This window comes from Moschus berezovskii, chromosome 3 (genome assembly GCF_049115385.1).
Source record: "Moschus berezovskii isolate FMDL1 chromosome 3, NW_MosBer_1.0, whole genome shotgun sequence".
NCBI lineage: Eukaryota > Metazoa > Chordata > Mammalia > Artiodactyla > Moschidae > Moschus > Moschus berezovskii.
In genome coordinates this window covers 73,298,359-73,317,593 of record NC_142462.1, presented here as the reverse complement: position 1 = coordinate 73,317,593, position 19,235 = coordinate 73,298,359, and the positions used below count along the sequence as shown (strand labels likewise).

General features: G+C 43.6%; 1 protein-coding gene across 4 annotated transcripts in view; it reads right to left on the bottom strand.

The window, feature by feature from the left end:
* Nucleotides 1-19,235, bottom strand: part of PDE1C (phosphodiesterase 1C) — a 525,292-nt gene that overhangs the window by 390,883 nt on the left and 115,174 nt on the right. For all 4 annotated transcript variants that reach the window (XM_088834595.1, XM_088834591.1, XM_088834592.1 and 1 more), the window contains exon 3: nt 14,262-14,433. In XM_088834595.1, the coding sequence (XP_088690721.1) occupies nt 14,262-14,433 (172 nt within the window). The remainder of the gene's footprint in view (nt 1-14,261; nt 14,434-19,235) is intronic.

Here is a 19,235-nt window from a genome sequence, read left to right as displayed (position 1 = left end):
GCATGAGAATTTTTACCAAAGCATTCCTGTAAAGAATGAGAAACTTGGAGACAACCTAAACATCCAACATATATTCAGATACACGCGCACGCGCATGCACATTTTGTGGCAAATTAGGAAAATGCTTAAAATATTCAGTGAAAAAACTTAGGATATGAAACTGTATCCACACTATAATTATGACGATAAGAAGAAGGCTTACTTATAAAGACTTCAGGAAGAATGCCAAAATGACAGCAGGGATTGTATTCAGGTTTTTCGGTTTTTTTTTTCTTTTACCCTTCATCAAATGTTCAACAAGGTTAAGTATATTCTTTTTATGACAAAACTTCATCCTACAAAAGACGAATAAAGCACTGGTGACTGAGACATGGAGGCAAGGTCCCACAGTGAGTTTACTCAGAAGGTGGTGAAAACACATCAGCTGCTGAAACCACAGCAAAAGTAGTCAGTGCCCAGCAGCCTTCCGAAAACTTCCACTTATCACATTCCCCAGAGAAAACACACGCATCGCCTGCATTCTGTTAAACTGGCTTTTGGAGAAACACAACATAAGGGACATTTGGTGACACTTCAGTCATCTAAAATGGCACGGACATATGGCATCTCAAGGGGTGGGAGAGCTCATTCAGTGATGATTCCAGAACTCCAGATACTATAATACTAAATACTATAAGGATAAGGGGGCAAAGTCTACCTGGAAACCATGGTCAGGAAAGGCCCTGATGCTCATTAGAAAAATGGTGCCCTGTGGAAGCAGCATACGCCAAGGCAATGTGGACGTAGGAGAAGGCTGAAGGGAGAGGGGGCCAAAGGGGAGCCCGCAGTGCAGGCAGAACAGTCGTCCCCAGGCCTGCAGCACTCCACAGAACCAAAGAAGCTTTCAAATCACACAGCTCTGTGGGCCCCACCCTGGGGATGCTGGTTTAATCAGTCATGACTATACTGTGCAGCTTGGATAAAGAACCACTGAAATAGAAAGTAGATAATAAATCTGAAGAGAATAGAGATTACTAAGTGCAGTAAAAGACAAGGTTTTCAACTGGGAGAAAATGAAACTACAGCACACAGGGAATTCATCTGTGGTTGCTCCTGATGCCACTGATGTTGTTCATTAGAAAGGGGAAATCACTTTAGAGTTTGTCTGGTTTACTTTATCTTAGATCTCTCTCACACACACACATATACCCACCCCTCAAAAAGTTGAGCTTGAGTCAAATAACTGAATTCTCAGTACTAAAGGACACATCTAGTGATTGATAATTTATAATTTAAACTACAATTAATTGAGACTTGGGATTACATTAAATGTTTTTTTATCGTTTTATAAATGATTGTAGACACACAATAAGTTGCAAAAACAGTGCAGAGTGTTCCCATGTACCCATCACCCAGCTTCCACTAATGATAACATCTTACGCAACCATAGTGTGTTATCAAAGTCAGGAAGGTGACATGGACACAATACAGTTACCTAAACTACAGCCTTACTCAGATTTCACTAGTTGTTATGCTAAGTGTTTTTACATACATTTTTCTTATTTCATCCTCCCATCACTACTGTTTCCATTTTGCAGAAAGAAAACTGAGGCCAAGAAAAGTCGAGTAACTTTCCCAAGGTGGTAAGTGACAGAATTGGGATAGAAACTCAGTTTTGCCTGATTCTAAGTCCCAGTTCTAAACCATCTTCCTCTACCAGGCCCCCATACCAGGTTCATGGCCACCATGGTTCACTTGCCAGAGACAGAGCTCTGGAAAGACTGCAGGGGGATGCCAGTAACAAGCTCACAGAAGAGGCCATGGATAGCAAGTATATGAGCTTACAGCCAGGAGAGCAGTGAGTCTTAAGCTTTTCAGTTCTCCAGTCCAGCAGCTAAAGCTGCATTTTCAGGCTGAGCTGTGTACTACAGGAAGCAGGGACAGGCAGGGAATGAAGCCCAAGCAGGCCAGTTTTCGATGCAGTAAGTGTCAACCCCAGGCATGAGGAAACAGCAGGAAATGAAGAGAGTAGGCTGATGCTGGCACTTCACTGGGAAGTAGGCAAGAAGCAGGAGCCTAGCTGAAAGCAAATCCACACCAGCAACAAAACAGAGAACCCAGACCCACTCCATGCTAGACCAGGGAGGCAGTGTGGTCTAGTGGTTGTATGTAGGTTTTGGAGCCAGAATGTATGGCTCTGAATCCCACCCAGACCTACCAACTGGTGGTATGACCTTCAGCAAGTTAGCTTCTTTACATCTCAGTTTCTTTGTCTGTAAAATTAAAGCAATAAAAATTATAAAATCTCCCAGGGTTGTTGGGAAAATTGAATAGACAGTGTGTAAAGCATGTAGAAAAGTGCTTGACACAAAAATCTTCCGTCAGGTTCAGTTCAGTTCAGTCGCTCAGTCGTGTCCGACTCTTTGCGACCCCATGAATCGCAGCATGCCAGGCCTCCCGGTCCATCACCAACTCCCGAGGTTCACTCAAACTCACTTCCATCGAGTCGGTGATGCCATCCAGCCATCTCATTCTCTGTCATCCCCTTCTTCTCCTGCCCCCAATCCCTCCCAGCATCAGAGTCTTTTCCAATGAGTCAACTCTTCGCACAAGGTGGCCAAAGTATTGGAGCTTCAGCTTTAGCATCAGTCCTTCCAATGAACACCCAGGACTGATCTCCTTTAGAATGGACTTAGCTACTGCTATTACATACAATGGAACTAGGCAAGAATTAAGAGGAAAATGGAAACTTAAGAGATGGTGAGGGTGCCTCAAAGGTCCCCAGTGTCAGAGTGGCTTTTCAGCACTAAAGGACACACCTGAGGGACAGCCAGATAAAGTGAACGTCTTCACACAACACAGGGCCTACAGCTAATTGCACATTACCTACTGCTATAAAGCACTTGCTGATACCAGACATAGTAACTCTGCTTGACAAGCACGGCCCCCTGGACTTCTCACATATACCCCTTGAAGAAACCATTCAATTCCTTTAAACAGATGAGGAAATTGAGGCTCAGCTTAAATTGCCTGCTCAAGGTCACAAAGCAGATGAGGAATGGAGCTAGGATTAAAATCGGAGCTCAGGCATTCCCACTATACCCATCAGTGATAAGATGCAGGCAACTCTTTGGACCATGGGGTTTGGAATAGACCTCAGACGCTGGGCTACAAAAGCTGAAAGCAAGGAGCAGCACAACAGGGGAGAAAGAGGGGGAGAGAAAAGACTTGGAAACTAGTTAGAAGTCCAGACAATACATTCAAACTCCTTTCCATGGCTAAGTAACGCCTCCCCCAACATACTTCATGTCACCATCAGTTCAGTTCAGATGATAAGACGTGTCCGACTCTTTGCCGCCCTATGGACTGCAGCACGCCAGGCTTCCCTGTCCATCACCAACTCCCAGAGCTTGCTCAAACTCATGTCCATCTAGTCGGTTATGCCACCCAATCATCTCATCCTCTGTCATCCCCTTCTCCTCCTGCCTTCAGTCTTTCCAAGGATCAAGGTCTTTTCCAAACAGTTCTTCACATCAGGTGGCCAAAGTATTGGAGTTTCAGCTTCAGCATCAGTCCTTCCAATGAATATTCAGGACTGATCTCCTTTAGGATGGACTGGTTGGATCTCCTTGCTGTCCAAGGAACTCTCAAGAGTCTTCTCCAACACCACAGTTTAAAAACATCAATTCTTTGGTGCTCAGCTTTCTTTATGATCCGACTCTCACATCCATACATGACTACTGGAAAAACCATAGATTTGACTGGACGGACCTTTGTCAGCAAAGTAATGTCTCTGCTTTTTAATATGCTGTCTAGGTTGGTCACAGCTTTTCTTCCAAGGAGTAAGCATCTTTTAATTTCATGGCTGCGGTCACCATCTGCAGTAATTTTGAAGCCCAAGAAAATAAAGTCTGTCACTGTTTCCATTGTTTCCCCATCTATTTGCCATGAAGTGAAAACCCTGGCTTAAAACTCAACATTCAAAAAACTAAGATCATGGCATTTGGTCCTCTCACTTAACTCTCACCATGCTGCAATTTCTTATAATTCCAGTGGCACCAACAGATTCAGGTCAAAATACAGCCTTCTATCAAATGAAAGGACCCCATGGAGTCCCTACCGGGAGGACAGGGAATTAAAGCTTGGATTTGTTGATATACTTCCTTACATTCCAAGTCAAACTTATTTCTGCCTATTAGGGTTGATGTATTTTAGACTAAAGGACTGCCCATACCAACCCCCTTTGTGTCCTTTCTCTCACAAACAGCCCCCCTGGACTCCAGGTAGGATGAAGATATAATGGTTCATACAACATCGGATGAAAGAAAAATCCAGAGTCCTTATTGATACTACAATACAGATAAGGAGCAAGAGAAGGAGGAAGGGGAAACTCTTTTTTATCATCAAGTGCCATTTGATAAATAGAGAGAGAATAATAGAGTCAGGGATTATCATTGATTCAGGCAAGAAACATCAAGTGATGCTAAAACCATTGCATAAAGATTTTTTAAGAAACAGATCATCACACTCCCTGGTGGCGCACTGGATAAGAATCCACCTGCCAATGCAGGGGACATGGGTTCCGTCCCTGGTGGATCCCTGATCCGGGAAGATTCCACATGCCACAGAGCAATTAAGCTCATGCACCACAGCCACTGAGCTCTCCCTCTAGAGTCCACACGCTACACCTGCTGAAGCGTACAAGACTGGAGCCTGTGCTCTACAAGAGAAGCCACGCAATGAGAAGCCCACGCACCACAAGGAAGAGTCGCCCCTTCTTGCTGCAACTAGAGAAAGCCCTCACACAGCAACAAAGACCCAGAGCAACCAAAAATTAGTCAATTAATTAATAAAGAGATCATCTACATCATCTCAAAGTTATCTCCTCACAGAGATAACCTATAAAGGGCAGACTGGCACTTCTACTGTGGACATGTTGGGGCAAACAACCTTAATGAAATAATCCAAATTAACATCACTAGTAACGGGACAATCAACAATCCTCTTCCTATTGCTGCACCAAGGACACAACATCTACATCACATATGTAGTCCTGTCACCATGAATAACCTGAATCATATCACAAGGCAACTATCAGACAATTCCAAATGGAGGAACATTCTGCAGTGCAAAACACATGAGCCATTTGCTTCAAGATGGTAATGCCATGAAAGACAAAGACTAAAAAACTGCTTCAAATTAAATGAAACTAAAGAGTAATGACAATCAACGTAACATGTGCTTCAGGAAAGTATTCTAGATGAGAAAAATGATAGCCATAAAAGACATTATTGGAACACTTGGTGAAATCTGAATGTGGGCTGTATATCAGAAAATAGTATTATATCAAAGTTAAGCTTCCTGAATTTAGTAATTATACTGTGTAAGTAAATGGTCTCATTCTTAAGTAATACAAGCTGAGGCTGAAAGGCCACAATGTCTACACGTTAGGGTTAAAAGATTCAGAAAAAATAAAGGTAAATAGATGATAGATAATTAGATAGCAAGCAAGCAAGTGACTCTAGGTGGAAAATAGACAGCTGTTCATTTTCCTATTTTTACAACTTCTCTGAAGGTTTAAAAATTATTAAAAATCATTTATGAAAAACAATATATTTAATAGTTACCTACCAGTTGGCTTAGAGCTAGACACAAAAGCCCAATTCAATGCTACCCATGGAAACCTAATGACAAAGGAAACTCAACCCTGACATGGCCAGACATGGTCAAAGATAATAATTAGCAGAACAGTGAAGAAACACAAAATTTAATAAATGCACTTCAGCTCCCTTCATATATCCCTTTTCTAATTCTCAATCTGGATCATTTTCAAACAATGAAACTGATGAACAGATCAAGGTTTTGGATCCATAATCCAAGTTTGTTATTTGATTCATATCTTCCTGTTTCTAACTTTGCAGAGTGTGCACGAGTTACACTCCTGGACAGTTTTCAGTTTGCCTGCCTTCAAACACTTGACCTCATCACCTGAGCTTGAATCATTACCTCTTCCAAAGGAAGACAAGCATGCTGCAGTTCTTGTTCAAATAACCATCCTTCCCCAACCAAGCTGGCCTCTGGAGTCTAGAGATAATTCATCTTAGCAAATTCACCTCTAGCTGTACTTAACAGTAATCAATAAATGGGAACAGCTAGACTACAGTTTTGGGGATGTCTAATCAATAACCATTAGCTATTACTGCATTTAGAAGTAATAGAAAAAATTGGTCCCTGTTCATACCCATGAGGGAAAACATATTTTCAAAAGTTTCTTCCCCAGGTTTTCCATGCCCTTTCTCCATAGGTGTTTAAATCCCATGCTGTTTTCCAGCTCCATTATTCCAGCTCCATTATTCTGCCTTGCTGCAGGCCAGGAAACGTTAGTTTTGATGTTCTGTGTAAAGAGGACCAAGGCATGAAAATATAAATCCTAACACTGTAATTTAATCAGAAAAAAATATGCTGTTTTCTTTCTGCTTCCCCAAACATCTCCAAAGCCTCCAAAGATCTCTGCCGGGAATAAAACTGAACCTTCTTCTGATGGTAAACAATGCCCTGCCATATTTGGCCTCAGCTTTACCTTTCCATGCTGGCCCGTTTCATGGTTACACCAAGTGCCATTCAACATAGTCACTGATCTGTGTGAGGTCCAGGGGGTGGGGCTATGTACTGGTTCAGTTCATCTCGTGTGGTTCTAGCACTAGGCATGGGATATGACTGCAGAACATGTACTGAACACTTGAATGGGAAGAGAGCATCTGTTATGAGAAAGATTCAACGAGAAGGAAACCTTTCCTTTCCTGCTAGCAAGGGCAGAAACCCTGCCCTAAGGCTGAAAACGGAAACAAAAATTTCTACGGAGTAAAACACATGGTCACATTATTGTGAAGTTCATAATGTAAGCCAAGGTCTCCCACTGCCAAAGACAGGGATCAATCACCAATCAAGGGATATCCAGATGTGCATTACTTCAGGGCACAGTTTCAAAGGGTTTTGCTTTGTTTTTATTTAGGGAACTTTAATTTTACCACAGAAAAATTAGGTAAAGTCATTCATCACTGAAAGTTTGTAATGCATAACATATGGTGCTTTTGAGGTAGTTCCCAGGGTAGGGGTCCATATCAGTTAGGTTAATCTGTCTCTTTACCTCATCCGCCATCAAGACTTGGCACAAGGCCTGGTCCCAGGGAGGAGGGGGTTATAATATAAGACATGCAGGGAGCCAGAGGCCCAGTTTTTCACACTTGGGGGATTACAGGGAAAAGGGACACCAAGGCAGACAAGGCAGGGGTGTCTTCGACTTCTCTTTCTAGAGGGACAGCCACCCATTAAGCAGAAGGTCCACATTTGTGGCCAGTAGAGTCCAGTAGAGGAAGACTGGGTTTTAGTTTCCCAAATTGTCTCTTGGGTTCTATGTAGTTTGGACAGGCCCCAGAGGCCCCACAAGCTCCCAAGGCTGAACTTCAGGAGTTACCTGAAATCATGACTGGGAAGTTAGCTCATGAGGTTGACATGGGGCCCAAGCAGCCAAGGACTAAATGCTAGATCATCTGACCCAGAAGCACCCAAGAATCATGACCAGACCTCAATGGGATACAAAGCGCTGCCAAAGAGAGATGGAAGGCCTTCCTTCATTTAGAGAGAACTTCAGGGACTCCCTGCACACTTCAGGTTTCTGTGTGACCTATGACAGAAGTTCCTGTTGCTCATCAGGAAGCATGGGAGGCTGACCCAGACTGCACACTGGCAGAGCAATGGAGACGGAGGCTCCAGGAGGATTCTAGCCCCTCCCCACAAAACAGTTCTGAAGACACCTCTCCCCACCACTTCTCTCAGTGGGATTATCCTAGGATGACTGACTGACTGCTAAATGTGCCGCCAAAGGTTATTCTGATTTAGACATATACTGAGGGGTTGAGAACACCCAGATGAGCACCATTTGTGTCAATAAAAACCTGGCTTCCCCAATAGCCTGATGAGAAAGTGTCTGGCTTGAAAAAGGATGTTCTCTCAAGCGGAAGTCAGCCCTGGAAACTGGTCCACTGGCTGGCAAACCATCTATACAATGTCCAACATTCTTCAGCATCTCCCTGTACAAATGAAACAATTATATTTGGGGTATAATTTTAAATGCTCCCTTCTTAGGCTGTAGTTTCTTAATGTTTTAACAAAGTCCCTAGTGAGCAATAAAAGTGCAAAACACTAAGAAAAAAAATTGTGGCCTGCCCCACGTTCATCTCACTACTAGAGCCCATGGGGAAGATGCAGCATTAAATATAAAATATAAAATCAAGTAGAGAAACTGACCCAGGATTTCTAGGCCAGTAGCCTGGAAGCTGTGCCCACAGCACAGAGCAGGCAGAGGTGGGCCAGTTGAAGATCACAGCATAGTGGGAGACTGCATCAGCCAGGGCCCTCGAAGAAGCAAGTGCCAAGGAAGGATTAGATATGCAAAGAATTTATCAGGGGAAAACATCTGAAAGAGAAAATGGGCAAGGAGCCAGAGAGGTAGGGAAAGGCGAGATGCAGATCTGACTCCCAGTGAAGTAGAGAAGGAGGCAGCCTCTTAGATCACAGTGCAATTCTGAAGAAAGTTCACATAGGTCACTGGGGAGCTCTCAAGCATATGTCCCTGTCAGAGGAGACCCATGTCTCCCAGGAATGGTCACCCTTAGGACCCCTGGCACTCTCAGTCATTGGCTGAAAGTGCCCTTGAGAAATACAGATGGAACCATCACAGGGACAGATACCCTCATGCAGAAGCCAGGGCCATGGGTGAAGCACATTCCCTGTGGTCAGAGGTGGGAAAGGTGCATTCATAAGGCCACCACAGAGACAAACTCCCTCTTTCCCAAAATACCAATGGAAGGACTAGGGAGAATGCAGATGGAAGTGTCTACATAACATATGCTTTGTCAATTTCCAACACTGAAAAAATTGTCTATAAAAACTTGCGTATAAAGAAAAGCCTAAATATCAATATTTCCCGTGTGGGAAGCCAGTGTGACAAAAGAAACTCTAATGAGTTTTTTTTAAAAATCTGAATGCATTCTTTCATTTTTCCCCTTCACAGACTTGAGCAAGTGTCTACTGCTTAGGATTAGTGAAGACTAGAGAAGAAAAATGTCAACTCCCAGGAGGCAGCACAAGTCACAGAAGTTGGGGTCCCCGAAGTTCCCAGTGGGTGACCAACATATGGTGATAGAGAAAGATATGTGAGCAGATTTCCTATGAGCTAATTGGGAATTTTAACCCATGACTCATCCCAGGGTGGGGTCCAAAGCTACAGGGGATGATACCCCATGCCACACTGTATCATCAGCCAGATTGCACATTTCCTGAAAGTAATCAAGTCAGAAACTGGCTTCTTGGCCACAGCCCCTGGTGGAAAAATGACTGCCAAAAGCCAAAATGAGGATGAGTTCAAAAATGTAATTCTGCAATGAAAGCGTAATCCATTAAATGGGATCTGACAAGGCCTTAATCTCATCTGCGGCCAAGGGTGTTGGCTCAATGTAATTCTGCTCTCTGGAACATATTCTCAATAAGCTATGTATAGAATCAGGAACACTTTTGCCAGAACCCAAATAAGTCCATTCAGTGTGGGAAGAGAAGCTCATCAAGCCCCCAGTGATTCTCCAGGGAGTGGACATGCTCTTCTTCCAAATGCAAAATTCCCAAAACCTGGCAACTCTGCCTATGTTGAGTCACATAATTCAAGGTAAGCACTAATAACTGAGATGGCCAATGCACTGGTTGGCTTCAGAATTTCCACTACTGCCCACAAAGACAAGACCAGTGGCTGCTCTTGCTCACAAAGTACCTACTAGGCCCATATTCCCAGCCTAGGGCTCACTGCACAGCCCAGTCACAGAAGAAAGGGTCAAGGTGTGGAGGATCAATCCACTCCTAAAGAGGGTTTTGCAAACTGGGAGAGAGAAGGAATTAGCCTTATTCATCATTCACTTAATCCTAGCTATAGGGCCCAAGGCCATTATGTTGTTATTTCACTGTTTTCATCTGTAAAATAAGACAACTGAGAATCAAAACCATAACTCAAATCACATAGTTTAGAAGACAGTGTGAAAATTCATGCCTGTGGTATTCCAAAGCCCATGCCTCACTCCTGAGAGGGTGGTCCTTCGACCATCACATTACTTGGGAGCTTATTAGATTCACAGTCTACAACCCAGATCTAATGAATGTGGATCTGCATTTAATAGGATCCCTCAAGGAATTTGTTGGACACAAAGTTTGCCTGAAAGGGCTCCTACCCAAGAAGAATAAGTGGATCAAAAATATAAATTTGGACTAGAAAAAGGATTTAGTGCAATAGAACAGGGTCAGTCTCATAGGATAAGCCTCACTACATATCCAAATTGCACATCTAAATTAGTAGAGGCAATCATGCCATCTTTATTTCACCAAGAACAAACCCAGAAGCAGGAAAGTCAAGGTGACGTGGTGATAGGAGAACACATTGGAGAGGGTAAGGCTTTGGAACCAGGAAGACTGGATTGAAATTTCCAGCTCTGCCTCCTGCTGGATGGCTCTGGGTAAGTTAATTGATCGTGACCTGTACAACTGGAATAGCAATATTCACCTTGTTTGTATTTGAGAAGATTCAATGAGCAAACAAATGTATGGTTCCTAGACACAGTCGATGCTCAGCAAACATTGGTTTCCTTGCCTTTCAGTACAATCTGGGCCAGGTGCCACCTTTGCAAACGTGCACACTAGAAGTTGGGGAGAAAAAGGATGCTCGGCAGCCAGCTCTTTCCTGTTCTCTTGAGTCCTCTAGTGGTAATTCCTGAGGTTCCTGTCACTAATCAGACTGGCTGGACCAGTCTGTCTTCCTTAAGCTCAGTTTCAGCATATTCTCTCATCTCTTTTAAGAAAACCCTGAGTAGAAAAAGGTTCAAAGGAACAAGGGGTGAGGAACAAGGAAGATAGGCATCTGGGGTGCAGTTTCCAGGAGTGTCTGCTTCCCAAACAATGCAGTCTTTTTATTTAGTTATGGTTCCTGCTTTCTTCTTTTCATAAGTCTCAGTCTTAGAAGCAGACTTTTTCATGCCAGAGGCTTCATGAGCTTTCAGAGCCCACAGTGTCTGCACCTGGAGCCACAAAACCCAAGTCTGATATAATTCACATTGTGTGTATCACTCAAAGGTGAGGAGGAGCAGGAGACGGCTGCCAACCACTGCCTGCAGGCTGTCCCCAGCCGCTGCCTGGGGAGGTGCCCCCACCTACCATGTACACTCATTACTGAGGCTGATGGAAGAGGTGCCCTTGGGACGGAGCATCTCCTGTAGGAGGAAGTAGCTGCGCGTCAGGGTCCCAGTGAGGGTCCCTTGGTCTGATTCCCACAGGAACAACTCCAACACTGATAAAGAGACGTTTCCTTGCCCAGGCAGGAAAAAAAATGACCATGTTTTGTGGCCCCAAATTTCCAAATACCCTCCATGTGTGAAGAAGGAGAAAGAGCAGAGAGCAAGCAGTTACCCCGTGCCCCGTGTTGCTCAGTAGTAACGCTCCTGCAGGGAAGCTGTGAGGGCAGATGACGCCAACTCATGAGAACCACACGCTCCTCCACAGTAAACACAGCTCTGCAGAACGGCAAAGGGCAGGATGTCCACAGTCACGTGCCTGGATCCCTGAACTGGGTGTGGGGTTGTGTATAAACGTGTCCAAAGCACATACACACAAGGCAAGGTGACTGAGAGGCTCTGAATTTCAGAGTCAAGAAAAAAGAACCCAACACCTCAATCTCAGCAAAGGAATGCCTACACTTAAGTTATCTTAGGGTTGAGAGCACTGATCATGGATGCACCCCTGAAGTTTAGGAGTATAACATACCAGTCTTCCTAGATTTCCCAGATTCACTAACATTGGAGTCAGCAGTTCTCACGTTTTTTCACTACTGGAGTAAATGGTGAGGTGGGGGAACACACAGAGATATATTCCTATCAGCGTTATTTACAATCTAGCTATAACTCACTCCTGCTCTGAAATCCAAAGGCGTACAGAAAACAAGCAGCATTATTACAAGGGCAACCTTGATCCTGCTCAAATTTACTTCTCGATAAGCAAGCTGTTCCCATCTTTGGCTTATAATAATTTATCTGCAACAAATCTCACAACTGTCGTGACTACCACAGTTAAGGACTACTACATTAGAGAATATTTACCCTCTAACAGGGCTGTTAGAATCAACTATCTTCCTTAAAAGAAAGGATGGTTCCAGGATAGCACAGAGTTGTATTCAGTTCAGTTCAGTTCAGTTCAGTCACTCAACCGTGTCCGACTCTTTGCAACCCCATGAATCACAGCATGCCAATTCTCCCTGTCCATCACCAACTCCCGGAGTTCACTCAAACTCATGTCCATAGAGTCGGTGATGCCATCCAGCCATCTCATTCTCTGTCGTCCCCTTCTCCTCCTGCCTCCAGTCCCTCCCAGCATCAGAGTCTTTTCCAGTGAGTCAACTCTTCTCGTGAGGTGGCCAAAGTATTGGAGTTTCAGCTTCAACATCAGTCCTTCCAGGAGTTGTATTAAGGAGACCAATAAATGAATAACAAATGCCAATACCTTTCTGGCTCCCACTGCTGAACAACTGGCATATTTACACCTGCTGTGTAAATATGCCTACCACACCAAAAGCACTACAAAGCACTACACCAGAGTACTACACCAACCACACCAAAGCACTACAAGGAACCAGAATTAAACCTTGATCTCAACAAACTTATAACTTAATCTCTTTCTGGAACTGAGACCTTGGCACATAATACAACTAGTGGATCAAAAGAAGTTCAAGGCCATCAGTACAGTTTCTCTATTAAAGAGCACAGAGGGCATGCAAAGAGAAGGGATGATGGTAATGGAGCTGGGTTAGCAAAACAAATAAGATGTTCTCTTCATGAGAGCAACTGTTCAGCTATTCATTGAAGAGGACCACGAACCTGGTTTGGGGTGGAAGGCAGAGCTACCAGAAGACAGTATACAAAGGGGCTGACTCCACCAGAGATGTTTGGAGGTGGGAACACAGACCACGAGAGCCATTCACCCTCCCCTCTCCCCCACAGTCACTTGCAGAGAATTGCAGGTTCATTCTCTCTACTTGAGTGGGTTTTATTTAAACCTCACAATGCAGTAACCAAACCCTTATGAGGAATAAGAAAAGCATTTGCCTTGAAATTCTGGTCCCGCCACTGCATCAGTCACGTTATATAAAGAAATCCAACCCCCTATTCATCACTCCTTTTCAGAACTCATCCATAATTCAATCCACACTAAGAACCTTCGCACAATGAAATGGCTTTTACTGGGTGATTACACACATCACCTGTATGCAAAGGAGAGCACAGTTTTCAAATATATTTCCTGGACTCCAAATCTAGTCTGATTTGTCTATGAGGGAAGAAAAGGGAAGTTTATGCATTCTACTAGCCATGTGGAGGGTATGAAAGTCTTATACAATGCAAAGAAAAATGAAAGCAGTAAAATTAGGATAACAAGGGAAGGCGGGAAGGAAGGCAGGCTGGCAAAATCATTAAATCTTCATTTCTGATACCAGTATGACTATGTATTTCAAAAGTGAGTTGAAAAGACCCACTGAGGGGAAAAAATCACTTCTATACCACATCCATACTCAGACTGATTTTTATTTAATACAGGTGAGACAGTAAAGCGACCCATTATGACAAAAGTGGAATACAATATGAAAAGAAAACACAAAAGACTTGAGAGAAGAGGCAAAACTAAATGATGAATAAGAACAGTCAACAGCCACCTGGGAAACCACACGAGAAGATTCCCCCACTTCCTTTCAGGAGCCCACAGCCCTTACATCTCTCACAATTAGAAATCTTCCCCCAGCAAGGGAGGCCTTGCAAAGGCAAGGGACGCTAAAGGCACCCAGCTGAAGTCATTCCCACCACGTGCTTTTTCTCTGTGTGCTTATCTCCATGCTTCAACATCCTTTGAAGCAAAAGACTCATTAATCCCATTCAAACTGCCAATATCAGTAAACCCTTTGCCTCAGCATTTAAATGCCAGTACCAATTAAGCACCAACAGCAACTTTACTGATACAGTCCTCACTACATTCAGAAAATCCAGCCATGAGTCCAGTGTGCAGTAATTCCAACACCACTTCATCAATTCTAAGTAAGTGCAAAGAAATGAGGTAATTCTCTGGCCACGCTGACGATGCATCCAACTGGACTGAAATCACTCCACACTCAAACAAGAAGGAACAAACTGAGCTGCAATCCACCAAACCTGAAGGACGTTTTCACCAAGGCTTCCGGGCTATCGAGTTGAGGCAATTCATCAGCAAGGATTTCCTCAGGTGGCCGGGGGTCGTGGACAATTGTAGGCCGTGGCTTCTCCTTGACATTCCCTGTGAGCCCATCAATGAGGGAGTTCCACAGACAGTTCTGCGACTTAGACCCTGAAGCATGAAGGGAAAAATAAAGGGATGCAGGTGAGTTACCAACCAACTCCATGTCCTGCCTTGCCCAACTCAGGATTTTCAAAAGCAGAGCAGGAACACTGACATATTTTTCATGATCTCCACCAACATCAGAGGGCTCCAAAAGATTTTAGTCAGGCAGCTTATGGAGTAACCAGGATTTTTTAAATTTATATACAAAAGTAGGTTCATCCTCTTGAGTATCTTAATGCACAGCTAAGTATTATGAACATATATTCTGTTTCATTTCAGTGGTAACCAACTCTAACTCCTGAAAGTTGTCAGTATTCACTGATATGTTTATTCAGCAATTGGAAGCATACAACGGACTACCATTTTAGAGAACAGTAGGATGTTCAGACATCTTCTCAGGTGGCACTACTGGTAAAGAACCCGCCTGCCAAAGCAGCAAACATAACAGACACAGGTTTAGTCTCTGGGTCGGGAAGATCCTCTGGAGAAGAGCATGGCAACCCACTCCAGTATTCTTGCCTGGAGAATCCCATGGACAGAGGAGCCTACAGTCCATGGGGTCACAAAGAGTTGAACACGACTGAAGCAACTTAGCATGCATGCATGCAGGATATTCAGACACAAGTCTCCCCACGAATTTATCTTGCCTAAGACCCCAGTTGCAAGACTCTATTCTATGGAGACACCCACTCTAAAGAGAACCAGAACCCACTATAGGTAGGTTCATTCTTCTGGAAGCTCAAGACTCAGGGAAAACTACACTGAATGTTAATCAATATCCTACCCTAGAAACACTCTGAACATATGAGATGAACATTAAAGGCAGACATGAAGTAGGTACAGTGCCACAAATTAGGGCCTGATTAGCCAGGTTCAGTTCAGTTCAGTCCAGTTCAGTCGCTCAGTCGTGTCCAACTCTTTGCAATCCCATGAATCACAGCACGCCAGGCCTCCCTGTCCATCACCAACTCCTAGAGTTCACTCAAACTCATGTCCACAGAGTCGGTGATGCCATCCAGCCATCTCATTCTTGGTCGTCCCCTTCTCCTCCCGCCCCCAACCTTTCCCAGCATCAGAGTCTTTTCCAGTGAGTCAACTTGTCGCATGAGCCAGGTAGTCAAGGTCAATATCAACAATCAAAAGTGATACCAATATCAGGTACCCTTGATATGATGGATTGAAAACAGCACTTTACCCCCATAGTCTTTCTCCCCACAATATAGAACCCCATGTATTAAGCATGTTTCTAGCTTCTGTAGACTGTTCTGTTAAACAACTGTGTTACATCCATACCCTAGACATGCTCTGTTCTGGAAAACCAGATCACATCCCTGAATCACCCTGCCTTGGCCTCCTCCCTCCCTCATCTCCCCCTGCCCCAATTCTCCAAGAAGAGTCCCCTTCCCAGGGGCATGCTTTCCAGATACAAACCAACCAAACCCAAGTCCACAGCACGACACTTCCCTTACCAAGCTTCCACATCCTGAGTCACTATCCACCTGCCCCAATGACCAGACAGCTAGGGACAGTCCCTATGCTCCAGAGCCCACTGAAATTATTCAGACTAGCCAATCCTAAGCCTGCTTACCCGGCAGAACCATTCCTCACTGCAGAAACCACACGAAGACTCTTGCCCAGTGTTCCTTCCTCCCTCTGCCTCGTACCAACCCTAGTGCTTCCAACGTGGCCTCTGTGGTATAACATGGATTCCCTCTTGGGGGATCTGTGAAGATCAACAAACTATCTTTTCAATGGCAGTCATCCTCCGGCCTTGCCATACCTAAATAATCATAAAACCTATTAAAACAATCTAGCTATAGGGAAAACATCAGGCAAATCGCAACTGAGAGACATTCAGCAAAATGTCTGACCAGTATTCCTCAAAACTAGCAAGGTTATCAAAAAACAAGGAAAGTCTAAAAAACTGTAACAACCTAGAAGAACCTAAGAAGACTCGATAACTAAATGTGGTATCCTGACCAGCTCCTGAAACTCAGAAAGGATATTAGGAAAAACTTTTTCCAGTGGTCATGTATGGATATGAGAGTTGGACTGTGAAGAAAGCTGATCGCCGAAGAATTGATGCTTTTGAAATGTGGTGCTGGAGAAGACTCTTGAGAGTCCCTTGGACTGCAAGGAGATCCAACCAGTCCAGTCTAGAGGAGATCAATCCTGGGTGTTCATTGGAAGGACTGATGCTAAAGCTGAAACTCCAATAATTTGGCTACCTAATGCGACGAGTTGACTCACTCTGATGCTGGGAAGGATTGGGGGCGGAAGGAGAAGCGGACGACAGAGAATGAGATGGCTGGATGGCATCACCGACTCTATGGACATGAGTCTGAGTGAACTCCGGGAGTTGGTGATGGACAGGGAGGCCTGGCATGCTGTGATTCATGGGTTTACAAAGAGTCAGACACGACTGAGCGACTGAACTGAACTGAAGGAAATTTCAATCAAGCATGTACATTAGTTAATAATAATGTATTATCAATTTTGGTTCATTAATTGTGACAAACATACCATACTCATATAAGAGGTTAATAACACGGGAAACTGGAAGGGGGTATATGGGAACTCTTTGTACCATCTTTGCAAATTTTCTATAAATCTAAAAATATTCTAAAATTAAAATTTATAAAAATACAAATAAATATTTAAAATAAATAATAAAAACGGTTATTAGTTTAAAAGTCTATGAGCAAGTAATTTTTTTAGAGACTGAGGGCATGACTATTATCATTACCCAATTACCATTGGTCAATGCTGGTTACGCTCCTCTCAGAGGAAAGAAAACCTTTATCCTTGCTCAGATATAATGTCAGGTCTCCATGTCACGCACCCATGGAACTGTGTCCATGCAGAGAGGGTTGGCTTTTCCTACCCCATCCCTGCAGAAGAAGGACATTTTTGTAATTCATGCCAAGACTCATTATGGGGCATGAGGAGGTGTGCGTAGAGGAATAAGGAGCAGTTTCAGCTAAAGTAAAATGCATGTGATGGGTGGGGTAGAGAATAGATCCATATGCTCACAGGAATGTCTCCCTGACCAGCCATCCACAGCCCACAACATAAGAAATCACCACAGTTTACTGTGCCTGAAGGCTGCATTTAAGGTCAAAAGAACTTCACACACAGAAGGGAGAATATCACAAGGATTCCTGAACCTTCACCAAGGACACGCATGAATCCAAAAACAATCTTTTTTTAAACTTTTTAAAAAATTTTATTAATTTTTGGCTGTGCTGGGTTTTTTTGCTGGGCTTTTTTCTAGTTGCGGTGAGTGGGGGGCTACTCTCTACTTGTGGTGTGCGGGCTTCTCACTGCAATGACTTCTCTTGTTGCAGAGCACAGGCTCTAGGGCACATGGACTCATTAGTTGCAGCTCCCTGGCTCTAGAACACAGGCTAAATAGTTGTGGCCCGTGGACTTAGCTGCCCCATGGTATCTGGGATCTTCCAGAACCTGGGATAGAACCCATGAATCCTGAATTGGTAGGCAGACTCTTAATCACTGAGCCACAGAGAAGTCTTGAAAACAACTCTTTTAATGACTATGGTCACAACTGACCTCTTAGGGGGTGTCCCACAGCCAAACTGCTTCTGTGTCAAGCAGGAGAAAAGTAAAGCACATTAAGGGCAGGAAACAGAACCCTCAAATTCCTGAAATACATGACAGCTTTTCTTAAAAGCTGCTTAAAAGTCCTCAATGCATATCTTAAGAAGATCTGGACCTATTAATGAAGGTCTGGTCCTACGCTAACAAAGTTCTGGTTCCAGGAGGGAGATAAAAGCAGCAGCATGTTTTCTTACATTTGACCTAAGTGAAGCCTTACAAGCCTTACTCCCTACCCATTTCCCTTCATTCTTTCATTTATTCATTCAATATGTGTGTGCGTGCTCAGTGGCTTAGTCATGGTCTGACTCTTTGTGACCCTATGGACTGTAGCCCGCCAGGCTCCTGTGTCCTGGAATTTTCCAGGCAAGAATACTGGAGTGGGTTGCCACTTCCTCCTCCAGGGGATCTTCTCAGCCCAGAAAGCAAATCCACATCTCCTGCATTGGCAGGCAGATTCTTTACCACTGCACCAGACGGGAAGCCCATTCATTCAATAGACACATTTTGATTTCCCTCAATATGCCAGGTTCCACTCTGGGCTCTAGAAATAGAGAAATGAATGAGACTGGTTCCCTTGGGATGAATCGGCCCATACACAATTACAATAAATAGGCAGATTCCTAGATGTGAGATGTATAAATACCTACTTATTACATTCATAGGTCTTTGGTTGTTTGCAGACAAATGCTTTCCTAAATGTTATAGGTATGTTCATCACATTAACATAAAGGTGTTCCCCATATCCAAAAAATACCACCTATAAAGTACTAGGAATTGGTATTTTAATAAATCTTCCAATCACCTTGTGAAAGGCATAACTACATGGCATAGTTTCCTCATGCTAAAATTATTAATTCTTAAGTGCATACTTATAACACTAAAATTTTATAACTTATTTTGACATTTCCTCATTTTTTAATATTCTGGGAAACTTAAATGGAAGTGACCTGTTTCTCTTGACCTTTGAGAGTCCAGAGAACAATTACTCTCTTGGGATAGTCTTTGATTTCTTTTTTGTTTTGGTTTGGTTTTTAACTTAAAAAGGCAGAGTGGATAGTTTTTGCTCAAAAACAAAGAAAAAAATGTTGAGATCCAGCAATTCAGAGGACGTTCCAGTTGGAATGTGTGCGAGAGTCTAGAATTGGATGATCGGCCAAAACACAAATTGGCCGTGAGAAAATGAGGGATCT